General features: G+C 33.9%; 2 protein-coding genes across 2 annotated transcripts; both read left to right on the forward strand.

Annotated features, from left to right (window-relative positions):
• Positions 1-400: 400 nt before the first annotated feature.
• LOC119602584 (tektin-1) lies at positions 401-2,174 on the forward strand. The gene is made up of 3 exons (XM_037954174.1): positions 401-660; positions 714-1,220; positions 1,400-2,174. The coding sequence occupies exons 1-3, from the start codon at positions 488-490 to the stop codon at positions 1,977-1,979; spliced, it is 1,260 nt and encodes a 419-aa protein (XP_037810102.1). The 5' UTR covers positions 401-487; the 3' UTR covers positions 1,980-2,174.
• A 1,272-nt stretch (positions 2,175-3,446) lies between these two features.
• On the forward strand, positions 3,447-7,729 carry LOC119602575 (E3 ubiquitin-protein ligase Bre1). Its single transcript, XM_037954161.1, has 4 exons — positions 3,447-3,602; positions 3,840-4,953; positions 5,142-6,043; positions 6,139-7,729. The coding sequence occupies exons 2-4, from the start codon at positions 3,844-3,846 to the stop codon at positions 7,223-7,225; spliced, it is 3,099 nt and encodes a 1,032-aa protein (XP_037810089.1). The 5' UTR covers positions 3,447-3,602; positions 3,840-3,843; the 3' UTR covers positions 7,226-7,729.
• Positions 7,730-14,720: the final 6,991 nt, after the last annotated feature.

Raw genomic sequence — 14,720 nt, forward strand, 5'->3', positions numbered from 1 at the left:
TTTAACAAACGAATAATCCATCTAGGCAACGAATAAAAATACGTACATATGTATGTTGTATGATCAATACAATAACCCATTGCAGACAAAAACATTACTTTTGACATACATACATATATAACATGTGTATGTATGTATGTATATATAATATCATAAAGAGGAACTATGTTTACGCAATTTTATCTATGACATTAATATAGGAAATGTGCCATAGATACAAAAAATATATGTAATTAGCAAGAAGAAGTTTTGTGTTCCAAAAATAAGAGGTTAATGTAAATGACAATATTTATGTATAATGCTGAACTCCTACGACTTTTACCGTAGTTATGGTAATACTAAAAAAAATAAATAAAAATCGTAACAGTTATAAAATATTATGTTATGAATTTTCAATACAGACAGCAAGACGTTTTAAAGAAAAAACGGAATATACTTATAATCGAAAATTTAACTTAATTAGAGGAGAATTTCATATTTGACAATTATGTTATCCAATATGAGAAGTAAGCGTATTACTGGCCTACATCTGTGTGGTAAAAACATGGGTCCAATGTCCAGATTGCCACCAAAATATTCTGATGAAGATTGGGATTATAATAATAAAATGAAATTTCGAATAACCTGTGACCAAGAAAGGATGGCCGAACGTATTGTGGAGTAAGCTTATCAAGAATTTCATAAATGTCAAATAATTTGAATTTTATTTAAAGGGAATCTCGCCGGGTAGTCGACGATGTTAATGATACAACTCGTAATTGGCAACGTGAAGTTGAACACCATTTACGCGAGAGAGCCAGCGAAATACGCTTTCTTTGCGACGAACTAAATAAACAGAAGAAAACCGCATTGTTGGAGGATGAAGCTCTGAACACTTATCGTTGTCGTGTCATCAATGCCATCGGATTCCTAAAGGAAAAGTCCTTAGCAATTTGCCAACGTTGTTTAGTTATACGAGAGGGTCGTTTAGGTGTAGATCTATGTGAAGATGAAGTAGATCGCAATTTACGTCGTGAACTAAAAGTTATCAAAGGGTGTCAATGCCTAATGGATAAAGCTTTGAAGGAAACAAATGAACAGTTGCGTAAATTACGTGCAACAATGTATTTGTTAGATAAAGATTTGGCGCAAAAGGATAAATCTCTCTTGATCGACGAAAAGAACTTGACTCTAAGAGATTCACAAAATTTACGAGGCGGTGATTTAGCCCACCATCATTGGTAAGTTTATTTTAGATTAGATTTTTTTGTATCTTGTTTAAGAACATTTTTCCCACTACCATAGCTTTGTAAAATGAAATTCCATTTGCTTTTTTACTTATAAATATGTAAATGTTGTATCAATTTCAATTAAAAAATAGAATAAAGTTCTAAATAGGTACATGCATTTTTCTTTTCAGCCAATATTCATTAGGTGAATGGCAGCATACAACTTATAAAAATCTAGAGTGTAACGCAAAGGAATTAAATTCCGCCGCACAACTTAGAGCCTATATTGATCTATTACTAAAACAAGTTTGCGAAGATATGGAGAACCAAACTGATCGCACTAATGAAGCTTTCGAACATCGAATTTGCGAATTGCGACATGTTAAAAAATGTTTGGAAAATAAGCACAGTGACACTATGAATCATATCAACGAGGTACAATCTAACATAAATGCTTTGGAAAAAGGTTTGGCCGATAAACAACGAGCTCAACAATTGTGCTTGACACGTTTAAGCAACCGTGCAACGCGTCCTGGTCTAGAATTAACATGCGACGAAGTGCAAGACGCTCTCTATCACGAGCTTAATGCTTTGAAAGCTTCGATGTGTAAATTAAATCAAAAGATACAGGAGAATAAGGCTTCTTTGCGTTATTTGTTACATGTCCAAGTAATGCAAGAAGAGGAAATAAACATCAAATCGAATTCCATAAAAATTGATGAAGTCGATTGCATGACTATACGTCAAGCGTTGAAATATTCATCATTTTAAACAGAATTGTTGAAATTTACTCAACATAATCACAAATTTTCAAATCACTGCACTTCAAAGAAACAGCATATTAAAACATTTTATCACCAGATTTATTACACTACCATTTTTAATTTTTTGGAATTTTGCAAAATGTTTATGTATTTGTAGAAACTTTTTTAAATTTTAAAATAAACTTTAACATTTGGTACTCACTCACAAAATAACGATTATTATCTTCATAATGTTATCAGATTAATATAAGATTCTTATGTAGAATTCTTCCTAATTACCAACCGAATTACATGATTCGCCATAAAAAGTTTCAAATGCGAATTAGAAAATACTAAGGTGTGTCATCTCTAATGTTTATCCAGTATTTAACATAATCAACTTTTTGTTTTCTTTCGTTGGAATTTGCGAATTAAGTAATTCATCTTGTCGTCAGAACAAATTAAAAAAATCGATCAAAGTTTCGATTTCCATTAATTATCTAATAAAAATCGACCTGCAAAATTTATGAAATAGTCCCTTCATAAATACTTTTCGATATTATAGGTATTAAATTTTTAATAGCATTTCAAATAACCGTTGCCACAAAGCAACAGAAGAAAATCTAGCGACTCTAAACGTTTGCGGATGTGACAGTTAACGTAACGGATAAATCTAAACAACAGGGTAACACAAATTATTATAAATATTAATTATTTTTTCGTAAAATTTAAAAATTTTGTATTGTATGTTATTTGAAACAATATAAACTCTATATCAACATGAATCTGGTTCCAACCCATTAAATCAATTTTGTTGGTTGTGATGGCCATAACTAATAAACACAGTTCTAAAGAACTAAACAATACGAATGTGTCGTTGAAAAAGGTTAATTGTCTATGTAATTCAAAGGCCGAATTAAGTAATACCCCGTTCACACAGTACAATTATTCGTAATTCACGCTCTCATTCATCATTCAATGAATGACATGATTTGCCATACAAAATTTCAGCTGCGAATTACACAAGCTGTACGTAATTCAAACTGAATTACGAATGAATGAGTGTCATCTTTAATTTGTATCGGGTATTTAGTATAACAAACTGTTTTCATTGGTTGGAGACAAATAAAAAATTAAATTACAAAAAATGCAAATAAATAGAAAATATACAACTTAAACTGTTGAAATAATGTAATAAACGTATTTTTGTATCACACACACACACACACAAATATTCCAAAAAATGACAAAATAATGAATGATAAAAACAACATGGCGATGAACTGTCAAAACGAATTACGAATGTGTCGTAGAAACGGGTTAACTGGCTATTGTCATTCAGAGGCCGAATTAAGTAATTCAACTGCTCCGTGTGAACTTGGTATAATTTTACTATTCAACATATCGTCATCGCATAAAGTTATCGCATTAAATTTAAACATTTTCAACTTATCGATTAATCGCTGGAAAGATAACACTAATATATTGCCTCGCATTTAGCGATTATTTTTGTAAAGTTAGCACTACTGGTAGTTGTCAAAACAACGCACACATACATATTTTTTACGGCATTTTTTTCTGATATTCGTGGAGAATATTTTTGTAAAGTCTTTTTAATAAATTTTTAAGGAAAATAATCACAAAATAGGATGTAAGTATCATTATTTAGTAATATATCACAAACATAATATATTTCTCATAAAAACATTAAATATTTATTTCGATATCGGAAAAAACATAAAATCGTTGCAAGGCTTTTCCAATTTGACAAATTTTGCTACCAGATTAGATTTTTTATTCAGAACTTGAATAAATTCGATTTTAACGTTGTACACACTTGTTACATTTTAACTGAACCAATAGCGATTGTATTTTAATTAAATTTCAGAAGAATGTCTAAACGTGCTGCTGACGACAACAGCGGTGTTGGCAGTTCGGGTAGCGCCACTGCCAACACTAATCTCGGGCAACCACCCATTAAGAAAGTTCACTTTGAGCCTCATCTAATTGGACCCGTCTCTACTTTAGAGGAAATGGACATCAAAGTATTAGAATTTCAAAATAAAAAATTAGCTCAACGCATTGAGCAGAGAATGCGCACAGAGGCCGAGCTTAGGCATCGTATAGAACAATTGGAGAAACGTCAAACTCAAGACGATGCAGTTCTCAATGTGGTTAATCGATACTGGAACCAATTAAATGAGGATATACGTGTGCTTCTGCAAAGGTTCGATGCAGAGACTGCGGATGAATTAGAGAATCGTAACGAGAATGAAGTAACGACCTCTTTTTTAACACAATTGTCCACTTGGGACAAAGAAGAATTAGACGATAAACTAGCTAATCGAGTACAAGTATCTAAGAGGGCAGTAGCCAAGATTGTACAAGTTATTGACAGAATTATGCAGAGAAATGAAAAAATTACAATGTCTTTGAAGGGTGAACCGGCAACTACGGGCACTGCCTCGTCCACATCGGAAACGGGTGATGAATCGCAAACAGATTCCAATACTGCAAATAATATACCCAATATAGAAGAGACTCTAAAACAAACTCACATTGAAATTATGACCGAAAATTGTAATTTACAAAACCTTAATACATCGCTTCATGAAAAATTCCACACAATGTCACTGAAAATGAAAGAATATCAGGACGCATTGACTGCAAAAGAGACAGAAAATGCTGAACTCAAGAATCAAATTGATGAGCTGCAATATGACTTGGAAAAAATCCATTGTCGAAATGACAAACTTGAAAATCATTTGGCTGAAGCAATAGAAAAATTGAAGGCATATCATCAAATGCATGGCGACCCCAATAAGAGCTCATCAAGTTCTAAGGGCTCGGGACACGCTCATGTAAGTAGTCATCAGGTGGAAGATCTGCAAAAAGAACTTGAAGAAAACCGAGATTTGGCCAACAATCGTTTACAAGAATTGGATAAACTACATGCTACGCATAGAGAAACCTTAAAAGAAGTAGAAAAACTTAAAATGGACGTAAGTTGAAAATTAAAGTTTTTTGGTCAACTATTTTTATAATTATTTGTGATTTTTTATGTATTATTATTGTATAAATATTAATTGATTATATCAAATTATGATCGTTAGAATAATACTTCTCTAGAAAAGTTCCATTCAATAAGAGATTTTTATTGATATTCAAATGTATATGCTATTTTTTGCAGATTCGTCAACTCCCCGAGTCAGTAATTGTTGAAACAACTGAGTATAAATGTTTGCAATCGCAGTTTTCGGTTTTGTATAACGAATCAATGCAAATTAAAACAATGTTGGATGAAACAAGAAATCAACTACAAACAAGCAAGAATCAACATTTACGTCAAATCGAAGTAATGGAAAGTGAAGAATTGATTGCTCAAAAGAAGGTGCGAAGTGAAATGATTCAAATGGAGGATGTGCTAGCTCAAATACGGAAAGAGTATGAGGCTTTACGCATTGAGTTTGAGCAAAATATGGCGGCAAACGAGCAGACTGCTCCCATAAATAGAGAAATGAGACATTTGATAACTTCTCTGCAAAACCACAACGGACAACTGAAGGGAGAGGTACAGCGTTATAAACGTAAATACAAGGATGCCTCGGCAGATAACGTTAAATTGCGCCGAGAATTAGAGGAAGCAACAGCCAAACTGGAGGGTACCAAATTACAAAATACACCAGGACAGGGAGGAAACGGTGAAGATATTAAGCAGGAAGTTGGAGGTAACATTAAAGAAGAATTTCCAGGAAATCCGGGCAATTCTGCGAGTGCAAGTGGCGCTGGTGCAGAAGGCAGTGCTGTTATAAAAGAAGAGGGCGCGGCTATTAAATCAGAAGATGAGACTATGGATGACGATTTTAATAAAGATCAAAAAGAAGGTATCAAAAAAGAACACACGTCTCCGGGAGGACCGGATAAAAAAGAAAATCAATCTGGTTGTAATACTGCGGGTTCTACACCAACTGGTACAGCTTCCACAGCTACAACGACAGTTAAACAAGAAAAAGACGCTAAGGATGCCCAGAAAGCAAAGGATGTTAAAGTTCAAGAGTCAGAAATAGTTCGCGACTTAAAAGCACAATTAAAGTAAGTACTATGACAAATATGTAAATATATGTTTAAGTATTTTGTAATTTCTTACAAATATATAAATATAATTTCAATTTTTTATTACATTTTAGAAAAGCGCTCAATGATCAAAAAGAAATGAAACTTCTGTTGGACATGTATAAAGGTGTGTCCAAAGACCAAAGGGACAAGGTCCAGTTGATGGCCACAGAAAAGAAATTACGATCGGAAATAGAAGAACTTCGCCAACAATTGAAGAAACTTCAAGAAAGTAAAAGGGAAGAGCGTAAAAAACTTGCCGACGAAGAAGCACTTCGTAAAATAAAACAATTGGAAGAACAAAAATATGAATTACAAAAGCAAGTGGCTAGCCAAAAGCCAACCGATAACTGGGGACCTGGTGGTCCGAATTATGCACGACCTTTTGTAGGTTCTCATGAGGAAGAGGCCTTGCTTAATGAAATGGAAGTTACTGGTCAAGCTTTCGAAGACATGCAAGAGCAAAATTCAAGGCTTATACAACAGTTGCGGGAAAAAGACGACGCCAATTTTAAATTGATGTCTGAACGTATTAAAGCTAATCAAATGCACAAACTACTAAGAGAGGAGAAACAAATATTAGAAGACCAAATGGCTACACGGGATACGCAAATTGAAGCAATGCATATAGTTTTGCGTAAACTCGAAGAGAAGGAGAGGAGTTTACAGGCCACGGTAGCAGCTATAGAAAAAGAACTTGCGCTGCGGCAGCAAGCAATGGAAATGCATAAACGCAAAGCAATTGAATCTGCTCAATCTGCAGCCGATCTTAAGTTACATTTGGAAAAATATCATGCCCAAATGAAGGAGGCTCAACAGGTGGTTGCAGAGAAGACCAGTTCCTTGGAAGCCGAAGCTTATAAAACCAAACGGTTGCAAGAAGAGTTGGCACAATTCAAACGCAAGGCAGAACGCATGAAGAAAATTGAGATGGCTGGTACGACCATTGATGAAGTTATGCTCGAAGAGATCCGAGAATATAAGGAGACCCTCACATGCCCCTCCTGCAAAGTTAAACGCAAAGATGCCGTTCTGTCCAAATGTTTCCATGTCTTTTGTTATGACTGTTTGCGTACGCGTTACGAGACAAGGCAGCGTAAATGTCCCAAGTGTAATTGTGCCTTTGGTGCCAATGATTATCATCGTTTGTATTTAACTTAAGTTAGTTTAGTTAAATTTCAGTTAACGCTTAGACGAATATTTAATATATATATATACCCATAAAACACCCATACCCATAGAACAAGGCGTAGAGAGAAACCTATGCTGGCAAATCCTAAGTCTCTAATACGATAAAATGATTTCAAACTACAAATCGTACATATTTGATAATTTTTCTGTACCGATCGTTTCATGGACCTTTTGTTGTGGAATAACCTCAGTATGTGTGATATTTGACATTCTATTGTTTGGTTTTTCCTAGTTGCCTTGCTCTATGCACCTACACACTAAACAAAAACATACTCACTTTTAAACATTCATACACTTCCATTTTTGTTTACATATTGTGTTTATTTAACATTATGTTCTTTTAATTTTAAATGAAACAAAATATACATACGATCCTAAAGGATTTTATTTTTAAATTTAACATAATATTAATGCTTTAGATGGACATGAAGCAAAAAGCGAAATAATAAATATATAAAAATATTTAGTTTTAAATCGTGCATTTTTATTTATCAGGGTATTTTATTCATTACAAAAAACGGAATCGTAAGCAAAACATTTCGTAAGAAACAATTCCATTTCGTTTCAGTGTGTATTCTGTATTACGATCGATCGTAGCTGCTTTTTCGTAAGTTGTTATTTTTTTGTCTGAGTGTAAAATCCCCAGAAAAAAATAACTTCAAAAGAAGCGAAAAATAAGAAGAATTTACTCCATGGAAGTACTGAAAAAGACCTGAAGAAGTGATGATTTTAACTCAGGCTTGTTATAGGAGGGATTTCCTTTTTATTTGATTCCAAATTCATTACTTCTGAAGTTATTTTCAAGAAGTAATTTTTATGCTCTGGTTTTGGAAATTATTCGGAAGTAAAATATATCTTCAACATTGAAAAAATAGAAATTTTTTCGCTTCGTCGGAAGTCTTTAAACTTTACTTCCTCAGAAGGTAAAAAATCACTTAGTGTCACTTTTGAAGTGGTGATAAATGTTATTCTTTTGGAAGTACTTCGTTTTATTTTTTCTGGGTTGAAATACAATAATCTTAGTTTAAAATGTCATGCCTTTTTCATACAAATGTATATCGCTCATTTACCATCGAAGTGGCATAATCCAATAAACATCGTTTTAATAAAAAATCAACCCAAATATACATTTTACTCAGTACTCAGTTCAACAAAGAAGCCAATCTTTTAGGAAGCACAAAATATTTAGTTACGTATTGTACGTATGATATTAAAATTTTTCCTAAATTAAAAATAAATTAATGGAAATAATAAATTACAAAAACAAACTAAACAAAATTTGGTCCGAGTGGGAATCGAACCTGGAAATGTAAAATTATAAAGGGCAATTTTATTTTGTTTTTTGTAATTTAAAGGTTTTACAAAAAAGCAAATTTTTAAAAAAGATTGAAGTCCAATCATATTGGATGGGCTGGCGATGGCTCCACACTCCGGTACGCTATCCCACTACTGCTTACCGCGGGGACTCTTGGCTGCTGGTTTTCACCCCTGGCCCGGTACACCCCTCCTTAGCCAACCTGAATACCTTGGACTCCTCCATGGTACCCATATTGACGGCAAGCTTAGTGCGGACGTTCCGTCAACATGAGGAAATCCACCACACAGAACCCCCAGCCTCAGACCATTCCACAATCCGACTTCACAGAAGCGTGATTACAGAAGATGCCAACCTTCCAGTCGAAGTGGTGTAAGTAAAAGACCAACATAAGATTGTGATGTAGGTTAAGAGTATGGTAAGAAGTAAACAATAGTTGTAAGAGTGTTATTTATAACATACATTTGTATGCACCTATGGTAAAATTAATTTGTATTCAACAATAACTGTAGTTCCATTTTATTATTTTTTTATATTGAAATTCGAATGACATTATTTCGACTGGAAGGTTGGCATCTTCTGTAATCACGCTTCTGTGAAGTCGGATTGTGGAATGGTCTGAGGCTGGGAGTTCTGTGTGGTGGATTTCCTCATGTTGACGGAACGTCCGCACTAAGCTTGCCGTCAATATGGGTACCATGGAGGAGTCCAAGGTATTCAGGTTGGCTAAGGAGGGGTGTACCGGGCCAGGGGTGAAAACCAGCAGCCAAGAGTCCCCGCGGTAAGCAGTAGTGGGATAGCGTACCGGAGTGTGGAGCCATCGCCAGCCCAGCCAATATGATTGGACGACAATCTTTTTGCATAAAAATAGTTATCATTTTTGCTTAAGAACCCTGCAGTACGACGAACTAGTTCGACAACGGCGATATTAACAGCCACTAAGAACTACAACTAGTGAATTTTCAACCCACTAGCAATGTTATTTACTGGTGAATTTATCATTAATATCACTAGTTCAAATCCTCAAACAAAAACAAAAAATAAAAAGAAAAAATTAATTCTGAAACTGGGGTTGAACTTGGGGTTTATCGTTTTGTAGTTAGAAGCTCTCACCACTGATCTCTTCTTCATACAAAGCTCTAATGGTTGTTATGAATAACATGCACATTTTGTAACAATTTTTGCATTTTCTGCTTCATTAAATGCAAACGGTCACTTTCGGTATTACATTTCGTCGAAAATGTGGCATGAGGTTACTTGAGCATTACATGTGGCTATCAAAGTGACATTTTTAAAACATATAATTTTTCTAGGATTTATTTATTTTTTATTTTTTTTTTATTTTTTTTTTTTTTTTTTATTTAACAATATTCAATAACCTAGCCTATAGGCCATAAGCGGTTACAAATTTCTACTTCACAATAATTCCTCCAATACAAAATACATAATTATATATAAATAAAATTACACCTAATTTTTTTTAAAAAGATAATATACTATATAAAATAACGATAGGACAATTAAAATGTACCGCATTGATCATAAATAAATTCCTACATAATTTGCAATCAAACAAATGTAATTCAAAGAAGCAAAACAGGTTAAAATAAAGAAAAGTATATGTAGAAATCATAAACAATCCCAAAAATGAACTCACAGAACCAATCAATATGTCATACAGGAACTATATGGCAAATAACACTCCAGACTGTAAAGGACATAGGTAATACAAATCAGACAGAAACATGAAGCTATAAAACACCTATCAGTTGTTATTTTCATAAACATCATGCGAAAATTTATCAAATGTGAACTATTGATTATAATGGTGAAATGTAGTGAACGTTTAGGCGTAAAATCGACCACTTTATTTACCAGAGGTAACTAGTTAGTTGGAAATGCGGTAATATAACTAGTGAAAGGTGCAAATTGACACTTTTCGTACTGTAGGCAAAGCATACATACATATGTATGTATGTATCTACATACATACATACTATGCATGCATATATTTTTTGCAGACTATTTTTACATGAATAGAATGTAAATTAAAATTAGTTTATTATTTTAAAAAAATATAAAATATTAATGTATGTATTTAAAAAATTATTCCTACATACATATTATGTCTGTTCATTAACAAAAAATTGTTACAAATTATCACAAATTGTTTTTGTATTTCAATACAAATTTCAAATATTTTTGTGAAAATTAGTAACAACTTTTAGTTATTGAACAGACATATTGTTTCACATAAATTTTGTATAAACTATGCATCAATTGTGTGAATCGTATGTAGCTTTCTTAATCATATGTATTTGTATGCAAAAGAATATCGTCCAATCATATTGGATGGGCTGGCGATGGCTCCACACTCCGGTACGCTATCCCACTACTGCTTACCGCGGGGACTCTTGGCTGCTGGTTTTCACCCCTGGCCCGGTACACCCCTCCTTAGCCAACCTGAATACCTTGGACTCCTCCATGGCACCCATATTGACGGCAAGCTTAGTGCGGACGTTCCGTCAACATGAGGAATTCCACCACACAGAACCCCCAGCCTCAGACCATTCCACATTCCGACCTCACAGAAGCGTGATTACAGAAGATGCCAACCTTCCAGTCGAAGTGGTGTAAGTAAAAGACCAACATAAGATTGTAAGGTAGGTTAGGAGTATGGCAAAAAGTAAACAATAGTTGTAAGAGTATTATTTATAAACATACATTTGTATGTATGTATGTAAATAAATATAATATTTATGCACGTATTGTAATTAATTTGTATTCAACAATAACTGTAGTCCATTTTATTATTTTTTTATATTGAAATTCGAATGACATTATTTCGACTGGAAGGTTGGCATCTTCTGTAATCACGCTTCTGTGAAGTCGGATTGTGGAATGGTCTGAGGCTGGGAGTTCTGTGTGGTGGATTTCCTCATGTTGACGGAACGTCCGCACTAAGCTTGCCGTCAATATGGGTGCCATGGAGGAGTCCAAGGTATTCAGGTTGGCTAAGGAGGGGTGTACCGGGCCAGGGGTGAAAACCAGCAGCCAAGAGTCCCCGCGGTAAGCAGTAGTGGGATAGCGTACCGGAGTGTGGAGCCATCGCCAGCCCAGCCAATATGATTGGACGACAATCTTTTTTAGCATTTTTTTTTATCAAATTGTTAAAAAAAATATTTATGAATGTATGTATATTAAATATATTAGTTAACATTAAAAAATACTTTTTATGTCCAGGTTCAAATCCTGACTAAGGAAAGCATATTATAGGTATATTTTTAATAAATTTTTTTAGAGTATGTATGTATACTGTGTACAATGTACATATTCATATTTCTGTATATATTTACATACATATGCAAATATGTAAGTATGAATAATTTTTTTTGATATATAAGACAATTTTTTTTTAGATTTATAGGCTTCTAGTTTTGAATATAAAATTTTTTATTTAAATTTAATTAAATAAAACTTACTGGTGTAAAATTTTACCGAATTCGGATTACGGGAACCCGTGCCGGAAATCGATTGAAAAGTGTACAATAAGGTAAATAATAGGACTTTATTTAATATCTTTAAAAATTGTAACATTAAAATTATATTTTCTTAACATTTCGTTCAAATCTTATCTTCCAGAGAAAAGTATTTTTCCAACAAGATATAAAATATGAATATCGAAATATGGGGAATTCGTGTCAACTGACCCAACTTTAAAAATCGATGTCTTCCGATTTGAATGAAATTTGCACCAAGGTTAGTACTATGGGATAGTAGGCCAGACACAAATTTTTAGCTCTATTGGTCAAGAACTGCCGGAGTCAGAGGGGGATCAAAGTTGGATATTTTGGTCATACAGGGTTTTATTTAAATGAGTGTAACTTTTCACCTATTGGTCCTAGGTGAAATTGTCCAAAGGAGTTCAGATAGCTATTTCTTCATTCATTACAAATTTTTTAATTTTTTAAAATTTTTTTGGACAATTTTTGCTAGGACCAATAGGTGAAAAGTTACACTCATTTGAATAAAACTCTGTATGACCAAAATGTCCAACTTTTACCCCCTCTAAGTCCGGCAGTTCTTGACCAATAGACCTTAGTGCAAATTCCGTCAAAATCGACTAGACATGAAATTCCCCATATGTACGTATGATTTGCAAATGCAAGCAGTATTTATTTTTTAATTACATAATTTATGTTGATTTGTGCAATTGACGATTAAATTGATAAACAAAACCGATTTGAACTTGATGCCGCAAAATTGGGTCAATGCGGATGTAAAAGTATAACTTTATTTTTGTCTATTTTGACTGTTTTCTTTGTAACAATTTTGAACTGAAGGTTTCTTTTATTGAATTTCATTACGAAGCACTTTAACCAAAAACTTAATAAAGAACGGTTTTTAGTGTTTACAAATTAGTAATTTCTTGAGTTTCATTTAGCAAACTAAAAATAAATCAAAGAAACATGTCATTTATTTGGCTTTCATTATTAGTTAGTATTTTTTTAATTTCATTAATTGACATCCAAGTGTACTGCAGCTGCTATTCCGCTGTTCCAACAATACCTGCAAATCAACCATTACAAGTAACAAGATGTGGACGAAGCCCACAACCTACTTTCCATTTAATACCAGCCACTTTATATTCAAATGGAATACATCACTTTATACGCCCGTTCTCGGTTACTCAGCAACAACCACAACAGATTGATGTTAAACGACCTACACGTCAGCAACAATCGGCGGTGGTGCAACAGGTGACTATTAATCAAAATACAGCCTTTAGTGGCGGTCTACCTTCATTTGGTTTCGGTGGGTTCAAGCATCCATTCTCATCGCCCCATCATCATTCACATCATGGCTTTGGTGGTCCACAATCTTTTGGTGGTTTCCGCGGACGTTCATTTGGAGAAAGTAGTGAAGAACCAACACCGGCGCCAAAATGTCCTTTAAACTATATTTTCTCGTGTCAGCCCACAGTGACGGAGGCTCCGTGTGATCCAAATAAATCGTGTTATTAAATGTGATAAACAAATTGTTGTTAAATAAAAATGTTATTTAAAAAAACTAAACAAATATGTATGGTTGCGTATTTTATTCAGATACATATTTCAAAGAGATTTATAACACAGACTAACAAATGTTTAGCCCATAGATCCTACTTTTCTAAGGGAATGAGTTGCTCTGAACCGAAACTGGCATCGAAATTTCTCCATCACATCAAGTTTCCTTACAATCGTCTTTTTTGGCATTCATAGATAGCTGTTTTAACTTGGGGTTAATATGTATATCTCGAGGGAAAATACTTTTTCGACGTTTGTTGGCCTGTGTAATTTTTAGTAAACAAACTAAATGTTGAATAATTACGTCTTTTAACATTTTAAAGAAGTTTTTCTAACGACGTGGCTGGGAATCGAACCAGAGAAATTTCACATATATATAATTAATAATTAAAGCTTATTTGTTAATATTTTACAAAAAAAGTATAAATTTTTTACAAAAAGAATGTCGTCCAATCATATTGGCTGGGCTGGCGATGGCTCCACACTCCGGTACGCTATCCCACTACTGCTTACCGCGGGGACTCTTGGCTGCTGGTTTTCACCCCTGGCCCGGTACACCCCTCCTTAGCCAACCTGAATACCTTGGACTCCTCCATGGTACCCATATTGACGGCAAGCTTAGTGCGGACGTTCCGTCAACATGAGGAATTCCACCACACAGAACCCCCAGCCTCAGACCATTCCACATTCCGACTTCACAGAAGCGTGATTACAGAAGATGCCAACCTTCCAGTCGAAATACGTTTAACGTAACCATTAATATAACCTAAACATACTCACTCATACATTCGAATATAAAAAGTATCTTGTATCTGTTGGATTTGTGTACGCAAAGCTGAAAATAAATTGTGGTGTGTATCTTCTGTACTTCACCAAACGTGATGAACTTATTAACATTGCCAGACTGTGTACACTTTTTAGAAAATGTGTAAAAGTTATTTTGTACCATGTATTTCGTGGTTAGAGAGGTTTTTACCGAATTTTTTTTGAACTGAAACTATTGAATGATACATATGTATCTATATAAAACTAACATACTAACATCATTGTGCTGATATGATGAAGTTTCAAACATATAAGAAAC

This window comes from Lucilia sericata, unplaced genomic scaffold (assembly GCF_015586225.1).
Source record: "Lucilia sericata isolate MDLA Ls3-8-SP2 unplaced genomic scaffold, ASM1558622v1 Contig000242F_arrow, whole genome shotgun sequence".
Classification (NCBI taxonomy): domain Eukaryota; kingdom Metazoa; phylum Arthropoda; class Insecta; order Diptera; family Calliphoridae; genus Lucilia; species Lucilia sericata.

Coding starts and splice junctions, on each gene's coding strand:
- LOC119602584 (XM_037954174.1), top strand. CDS start 488: ATGTTATCCAATATGAGAAGTAAGCGTATTACTGGCCTACATCTGTGT. Junction 661..713: donor ATGGCCGAACGTATTGTGGA/GTAAGCTTATCA, acceptor TTTTATTTAAAG/GGAATCTCGCCGGGTAGTCG. Junction 1,221..1,399: donor GATTTAGCCCACCATCATTG/GTAAGTTTATTT, acceptor TTTTCTTTTCAG/CCAATATTCATTAGGTGAAT.
- LOC119602575 (XM_037954161.1), top strand. CDS start 3,844: ATGTCTAAACGTGCTGCTGACGACAACAGCGGTGTTGGCAGTTCGGGT. Junction 4,954..5,141: donor TAGAAAAACTTAAAATGGAC/GTAAGTTGAAAA, acceptor TATTTTTTGCAG/ATTCGTCAACTCCCCGAGTC. Junction 6,044..6,138: donor GACTTAAAAGCACAATTAAA/GTAAGTACTATG, acceptor ATTACATTTTAG/AAAAGCGCTCAATGATCAAA.